We start from the raw sequence: 8,164 nt of genomic DNA, 5'->3' as shown, positions 1-8,164 counted from the left end.
GAATTCTGCATTCGAAATTGGGATTCATACCCTCCGGCAAAAGTTATCATTATCACGCCCCTAGCCATATAGGTCCAGGAGGCCCTAAGTGTCTGCCGCTCGGCGTGGGACAGTTTATTTTGATAACTATATTCTATTCTATTGTCATAGATTGTATCGATGAGGTCATGAATGAAATCATCCGGCTCTACGTGGCTGATAGTGCTCCTCTAAATTATGTTTTATTTTCACGTTTGCAAAAAGGCGAGTTTACCTGGACAATTGCGTATACATTGGGGACAGCGACAATACTATGCGTATAACCACAGAGTTTCCTCTCTCCTTCGTTTCCGACTCATTATAAATATGCTTGTGATGCTCTGGTTTACGAACTGAAACACTAGCTTTATGTATGCTTGTGATAGCAACTGGTGCCACTTCTGGTAGACCAACTTTCCAGTTGAGTTTTGTCCCTAGGTTTGAATCTGGTTTGCAATGGAATCCACTGTGCCGGGACCGGATTACACCAGATGGGTTTTTATTATCATTGAAACGTTAGTTTTGGTAGTGTTTTTTATCATTGTTGGGGCGGTATCAGAGTTTTTCAAAGTTCATATCTGGGAGCCCCGTAGGATTAGAAGATTTATGGAAAGCCAAGGATTGAAGGGTCCTCAGCCTAGTTTTCTGGTTGGCAACCTTATGGATATTGCCAATCTTCGTGAAAAGGAGACTGCAAATGATATGGAATGCTTGAGCCACGACATTGTCGACAGGGTTCTACCGCATTATGTTAAGTATTCCAAAATATATGGTAAGTTAAGTCTATCGTAGCTAGTATGTTCATCTTCGTATGTTTTTTTTATAATTAATTTTTGGTAATTATTCGTGGATGAGTAAAATTAATGAAATTATAGATTTTGAAAATATTTTGGAATTTGATAAATAATATTAAATTAATTAAATAAGTTTTTTAAGTTTTATTCTAAAATATTCTTAAAATCCGAAAAATCTGAAGTCTAGTTAGAATATCCCTGCCTATACTTAAATTAAATTAAATTAAATTAATAGTGTATTAGTGCTGTAATTTTCTTCTTACAACGTTATAATAAGCTGCCTGGATCTTAGGTTAGTATCGTCAACGGGTAGTTCGTCAGAATTTCGAGCTAGGGTTTTAGGTTAGTATCGTCATAGGGTAGTTTGTCAGAATTTCTGCTCGGGAAGTTGATTTTGCTCTCTTTGTTCAATCGATGTTCTGTTTAATTTTAATCAATGTATCAAGCCTACAACCTTCATTTTCTTACTCACGTAAATTAGTTGTGAATTATCTATGTTATGAATCTTGTAAGATACATAAATAATTGAAATAACAAAACGAAACTATCTATTCAGATCGTCTGGTTATTCCTTGTATTCATCCACATGATATAAAATGTGCATGAAACGAAACGATTTAATCAGCTCATGTGGCTACTTATGGAATTCATTTGCATGATACAATGTGCAGGGAGGCGATTTGTACTATGGTGGGGTGTCGAGCCACGGTTGGCGGTATTCCAACCAGAACTGATAAAGGAAATATTATCGTCCAAGCATAGATACACCTATGGAAAGTCTCAGTTACAGCAAAATGGAAGCAAGGATTTCATTGGCAAAGGACTGTTAATGGCCAACGGAGAGGCATGGGCTCACCAGCGCCGCGTTGTTACCCCAGCTTTCCACGCCGACAAACTGAAGGTGATACAAAAGCCTTCTGACACATGTCATTATATTGTCATTAAAAAATTAATGCTGTTGAATTAATGCTCTATCCTTTTATTTTAAGTAGTAAATTTCTTATTACAGTCAGTTAATCTGTGAACAATGCAGGGGCATGTGGAATATATGGTGGATTGCGCTGGACAAGTGCTCAACCATTTTGAAGAACTTCTCAGCAGAAGTAACGGATCTTCAGAAATCGAAGTAACCGTACCTTTAAGCAGGCTTGCGGCCGATATCATCGCTCGCACAGAATTTGGTAGCAGTTATGAAAAGGGAGAACGAATTTTTGAAGAGCTTAACTTGTTGCAGAAGCTTTCATCACAGTCGGGAAAATATTTATGGCTTCCGGGCAACCGGTTTGTTTTTTAACCTTCTCTTATTACCATGAATTTCACTTTCGTCTCTTATTTTGTCCTCACACTAAATCGGCGCCCGTATCTTGATAGTTAGTCTTTGATGCTGCCATGGGTGGTATAGAAATCCTGACGACCTTTATAGCAGCTACTGATGGGCTCTATGCCACATACAGCATCACATAACAGTCTGGATATTAGTAACTAAATGTATATAGTTTGGGGGTATAATGGTTAAGTATGTAGGTTGGTAGATTAGAATATGTATGCTTTAGTAAATTAGAGTAGGTATGTTTTGTAGGGTAGAGTGGGTAGAGTAAGGATGAGTGGTTTTATACATCAAATTGGTGTCTGGCTTGTAGTATTATTATTGATTTAACATAAATCAATCACAAACTATTTTTAATTTTAAGAGGAAGAGCAAATTAATTAGGCTCTTATACACCAATTTGATTTCTCACTTGACTGTATCATTAAAATTCAACTAGCCTAGATCCATCTAACTCTGGATCTATTATAGGCCTAGAGAGATGAAATCCTTGGATGTGCAAAATATTCCTCAAATTCTACACTCCAACAAGAAAGTTTGCACCTTGAAGGATTTGATCCCTCTTTGCCCATACTAAACCCAGAGTTAAATAGATCTAGACTGATTTTAAAATTTTTTATTTTGACAGAAATTAGTAAGAATTTCAATTTTTTAAATAGACAGACAAACTTACACATCTTCTCCTTACTAAAACTATAAAATAAGTCTCTTAACCCAATTATTATTATTATTGATTTTACCATGATAAAATTCCCGTTTCGGATCAGCCCCTATAAAAATATCGAAGGAATGGGTTGCATTAAATGCAAGTAGAGAAGGTCAAAGAACTCGAGCCTTCCTGACGCCATCCACGCTTTTCTAGCTAAAATCCGCTCTTGCCAATCAATCAAATCATTCAGAGTTATCAATTAACATCATGCTATCAAACAATCCAATGCTATTGAAATTTTACTTTATTAATGTTGACAGTCCAGAGGTCATTGATCACTTCTCCTCACAACAGCCTTAGGAACTCAGCTCAATTCCAAGTTCCAACCTAAAAACATATCGAAATCCTTGGTCGGTGATGTTTCTCGTTTCACATCGCCCATTAGGGTTCCATGGGAGTGGCATCTGAAAAAAATTGTCTGTTTTTATGCATTTCAAGTTTATCATGTTTTGCGTCGAGTGGGTCAAATGTCGTCACTCGAGGTTTGGAGCCCTATCTAGCAGCACTGGCCTACGAAACAAAACTACAGATCTAATAGGACAATGACAGGCATATATAGATCGGAGGCAGTTGGAGATAGCTGAACTTGGAGTTTTAACACTTTTGGCGTTTGTTCAATGCAGGTTTCTTCCTACGAGATTTAACAGAGAGATAAAGGAGAGAAAGAAACAAGTAGAGAATGTGCTGCAGGAAATCATTCAAGCGAGGCGAGACTCGGTCGATCATGGTGGCAGCGTCTCGTACGGAAACGACCTGCTGGGGCTCATGCTCACCATAACGGAACAGACGACATCCTCGTCCTCGTCCATGAAGTTAACCAACCAACAATTAATGGACGAGTGCAAGACATTTTTCTTCACGGGCCACGAAACCACCGCCCTTCTCATGACATGGACGATGATGTTGCTAGCCTCCAGTCCCGAATGGCAACAAAAAGCCCGAGATGAAGCTCTGCAAGTTTGCCACGGAAATCCCCCAACCGCCGCTGATCTCCCAAAACTCAAAATTGTAAGATTAGCATCCCAGCTCAAATTCTTCCAAACCACATTATAATCAAATCCACCATAGATTTATATTCACTGTGCCTGGATCTTTTATGAGCAGAAACGGTTTCAAGACCCTTGTGCTACTAATTCCAATTTGGAATCAGAATTGGGATTGGCTTGATATTGTAACACTATAATGATTATGTTACTGTAATTTTTGCTGAGAAAATGTGTAGTAATCTAAATAAGTTTGGATTATTGATTGCACGCAGTTAGGAATGATACTGAACGAATCACTGAGACTGTACACGCCAGCGTCGCTGCTGCCAAGACAGGCGTTCGAGAACGTGAAGGTGGGCGACATGGAGTTGCCGAAAGGCATGTCCGTGTGGATTCCCGTACTCGCCATTCATCACAGCAAAGAATTATGGGGAGAAGATGCAAATGAGTTCAATCCACAGCGGTTTGCAGAGGGCGTACAGAAGGCGTGCAAGCATAAGATGGGATTTCTACCATTTTCCTCTGGACCCCGAGTCTGCGTGGGACAGAACTTTGCTATAATGGAAGCGAAGGTTGTGGTGGCCATGATCCTCTCCCGCTTCAAATTCTCCCTCTCCCCTAACTATCGGCATGCTCCCATTTGTGTCCTCACGCTCAAGCCCAAGCACGGCGTGCCGATCAATTTTGAACGATTGTAATGGATAAAATAATGGAAGAATTAGGTTAAAAAAGGTTAAAACGTAAAACAGTTACATTGTGTTGTAAGTACTACACAACTACATGTGGACTCTTAGTTAGAGCATGAGATTACATACAAGATTCCTTCTGCATGATTTACTTTTTGATTTGCACCTTCTCTGCCATTGGTTAGTTCTTTTGCATGATTTACTCCCTGATTTGCTCATTCTTTCACTCCGCAACTGGCTAGTTGTCTCCGGAACTTGGTGTAGAGTTTTCTCATTGATCACCCCTATGGTGCATTACCTTGGGATCTTCACCCGTAATGCTATATCATGAGCATTGTAACCTATTTTCTAATGAATTATTTTTTTGTTCTTTCGATTTTCTTTTAGTGTTTTTGCTCTGCAAAGCTGTGTGTTCAACCTTTACTAGCTAGATTCATCTGTGCAGATTTTCTAACACATCTATATGGTATTAGAGCTCACAGGTTGCTAGATAAAAGGCGCACCAATACTTTATTTTGCAGGTATTACAGCTTGGAGATCGAAAATCAATAGAAAAATGGAGTTTCCCAAAGCATCGATCCTAACACCGTACAACTATCACGAATGGAAAGACCAAATGGCTCGATACCTTCGTCAAAAAGGGTTAACAGGATTACCATGGCTGCAGAAGTGGAACCCACTTCAGCGATAGAGAAATCCAAGTACCTCAACTGTATGGATGAGGCCCACGGATCCATATGCATGTGCATCTCTCCAGAGTTGCAGTTTCATCTATCTGCCTGCAATACTTCCAATGAGATTTGGAAAAAGGTCGAAGAACTCTACGGGAAACAGGATGAGATGAAAGGACATCTGCTTGAAGTGGAGCTGCTGTCATTGGATCCATGGAACTATGACAGAATTCAAGACTTCTTCACCAAAAATAATGATCTATTGCTGCAACTCAAGTGTAAGGACCTGCTGTCCTAGGCACGACCACCCGAAGTGCGACTGTGGATGAGCGCGTTGTTGGAAGTGCGAAGCTGCGGTTCGACGAAGTTATGCGAGCTCTCTTGAAGTGCGACGGTATAATGCGACGATATGGAGGAGAGTTGGCATGTTTATATGCATGGAGCGTGGAACGAAATGTTATTGAGGTCGAACTATATCGCATAGGAGCCGATGGTGTGTTTAGGCAAATTTGCGATGGCATTGGGGCGTTGGGCAAGTCGGCTGGGCAGCCAGACTTAGCCCCACACTTGTGTATATATTACAAGTGCGATGGAGGCATTTGTCATCAAACAACTCGCTCATACATCTTCGCTCTAAGGAAGAAGTGCGCAGTTCTAGTGCGCAAAATCTAAGGAAAGGCGCAGGTTTAGTATGCGCCCATTCTTGGGCAAGCGTGCATGGTGAAGCGCGGTTGTGGGTGAAGGTGCGGGCAAGAGCGCCCGACAGTTGGGTGAGGGCGTGCACGGGTGTGTGGCACCCAACGAACAGTTGAGGCGTGCATGGATGTGGCGCCCAGTTTGTGCAAAGGTGCCCGACGGTGAAACGGAGGAGCGCCCGTTTTGTGCAACGACTTGGCACGGGTTCTTGGGTGGCTCGGGTGAGCGCCCGCCCGTCGTGCAAGTGTGCACGGTGAGACTTTGGTGAAAGTTGAACATTGTAAAATTGGCTAAGTATGAAACTTGGAGTTTCCAAGTATACTTGTAAAGCGTTGTAAACTGTTATAATATATTGTTCGGGCAGACTCATTGTTCAGGGAGTTGCCCCTCCCTTTATACTGTGCAATTGTGTTCTCTTTTATAATTGCTGTTGATAATGAATGTGTATGGGTGTTCATTGGTATAAAGGATAAACATAATTATACTTGGTTGCGAAACACAAACTAAGTAGGGAAAAGTGAATTAGGCGTAGTCCACGAACATAAGTATTGGTGAAAAGAAAGTGTTCGGTGGTGCCGCACCTCGCCAAGAGCGGTTGAAAGACTACCGCCAGGTTGGGGGCGTGACAGTTGGTATCAGAGCTGATATCCTGGTTGAAGCTGCTACACAACTTCACCGAAGTGAAGTTGGTATCAGAGCTCGGTTGGAGCTGGTGTTAGAGCAGGGTTGCTCGTGACGAAGTGCAGGTGTGGATACACTTGGAAGCTTGACAGGTGGTATTCAGGGTTGAAGAAGCTTGGAAGCTGGTGACAGTGAAGCAGGTACTTGCAGGTGAAAGAGGTTGGTGAAACACTTCCTGATAAGTGTTGCATCAAGGACTTGGGTTGCAGGCACCTTGGTGAAGTTGTTGGATGGTCGAAACTAGATTGCAAAAGAGAAGGAAGCTGTTAGCAATGGCAGTTGAATCTCAGGCTGGGTCTAGTCACGGTGTGAAGGATGCTACTTTAGCACTTATGGAAAAAGTGTTGGAAAGAATGGAGGACATGGAGAACTTCTGGACTAAGAAGATGGACTTGTTCAATAAAGAGCAAGAGGCCAATTCGAAGATGCGGGATGAGCTCGATGAACTCCGGACTCAACACGAGTACATTGATCTTATGTGTACACAACTTGAAGTAAAGGTCAAGGAGATTGAAGAGGAAAGGGACCGAGGTCTTGCAGAGATCATGGGCTTGCATAAATCTCTTGATGAAGCCAGAGATGAGATCACGGTGTTGAAGAAGGCCGTGAGGCATAACTCAGGTGGAGGAGTGCCTCATGTGAAAGTCAAGGAACCAGAATCTTACGATGGTACAAGGAGTGCAAAGACTCTTGGCAACTTTCTATGGGACATGGAGCAATACCTGGAACGCTTGGATCTATCTGATGATGAGACAAAGGTGAAAGTGGCTGCTCAGTTCTTGACAAAGGATGCTAAGATGTGGTGGCGAAGGAGGATGGATCTTATTGTCAATGGCAGTGCTGGTGACATTACTTCGTGGGATGACATGAAGAAAGCTTCGCAGACTCATTTCAGTCCTCAGGATGAAATGTGGGAAGCAAGGATGAAAATTAAGTTCATAAAGCAGATAGGGAACCTACAGACATATCAGCGGGAGTTTGCAAGTGTGGTTCTGGAACTTCCTGACATGGCAGAGAGGGACAAGGTGTTCAATTTCATTATTGGGTTGAAGCCTTGGGCACACAATGAAGTGAAGAGGCAAAGGATTAGAACACTTGAGGAAGCTTTTGCTACTATTGACAGGTTGGTGTAGCATTATGATGAGACTTTTGATGATAGGAAGAAGAAGTCCGATAAGCCGAAAGAAAAGAAGAAGGATGATGCTTCAAAATCGAATGATGATTCGAAGATGAAGAAAGTCTTGAAGTCGGATATGTGCTAGACCACAAACGGTGAAGAATTGCCCTTCTAAACCGAAAGTCGCTGCTATTGCACAATCTAATACGAAAGAAGCATCTGTGGGGACGATGCAAATTCTTGTAGCTGCTGCTGCTACGTAGGTGGTCTCTCAGAGGGATCCTGAGAGGAATAGTTTGGAGTATGTTCGGATGAAGGTTGGAGGTGCTTACTTACTCACTATGGTGGATAGTGGGGCCTCTCACAACTTCATGGGAGAAGATATTGCGAGAAGAATTGGGCTGAAATTTGTACCGGTGAAGGCACACATGAAGACACTGAATTCTCCCCCGGCTGAAGTTCTTGGTGTAGTTGAAAAA

General features: G+C 41.9%; 1 protein-coding gene across 1 annotated transcript; it reads left to right on the top strand.

Moving 5' to 3' along the window:
• The first annotated feature begins 474 nt into the window (after nt 1–474).
• Nucleotides 475–4,532, top strand: LOC149186641 (cytokinin hydroxylase-like). Its single transcript, XM_089409409.1, has 5 exons — nt 475–794; nt 1,488–1,713; nt 1,846–2,093; nt 3,472–3,856; nt 4,107–4,532. Exons 1-5 carry the CDS (start codon nt 475–477, stop codon nt 4,530–4,532), a joined length of 1,605 nt encoding a protein of 534 aa, XP_089265535.1.
• The last annotated feature ends 3,632 nt before the right edge of the window (nt 4,533–8,164 follow it).

Source organism: Pinus tabuliformis, chromosome 3_1 (genome assembly GCF_031772625.1).
Source record: "Pinus tabuliformis cultivar Carrire ecotype Pingquan chromosome 3_1, CPIR1, whole genome shotgun sequence".
Lineage (NCBI taxonomy): Eukaryota > Viridiplantae > Streptophyta > Pinopsida > Pinales > Pinaceae > Pinus > Pinus tabuliformis.
This window is presented reverse-complemented; position numbering and strand designations above follow the sequence as displayed.

Bases quoted from the DNA above. Each gene is read 5' to 3' on its own strand.
- LOC149186641 (XM_089409409.1), top strand. From the start codon at position 475: ATGGAATCCACTGTGCCGGGACCGGATTACACCAGATGGGTTTTTATT. The intron at 795-1,487 runs GTTAAGTCTATC...ATGTGCAGGGAG, and splicing joins TATTCCAAAATATATGGTAA to GCGATTTGTACTATGGTGGG. The intron at 2,094-3,471 runs GTTTGTTTTTTA...TGTTCAATGCAG, and splicing joins TTATGGCTTCCGGGCAACCG to GTTTCTTCCTACGAGATTTA.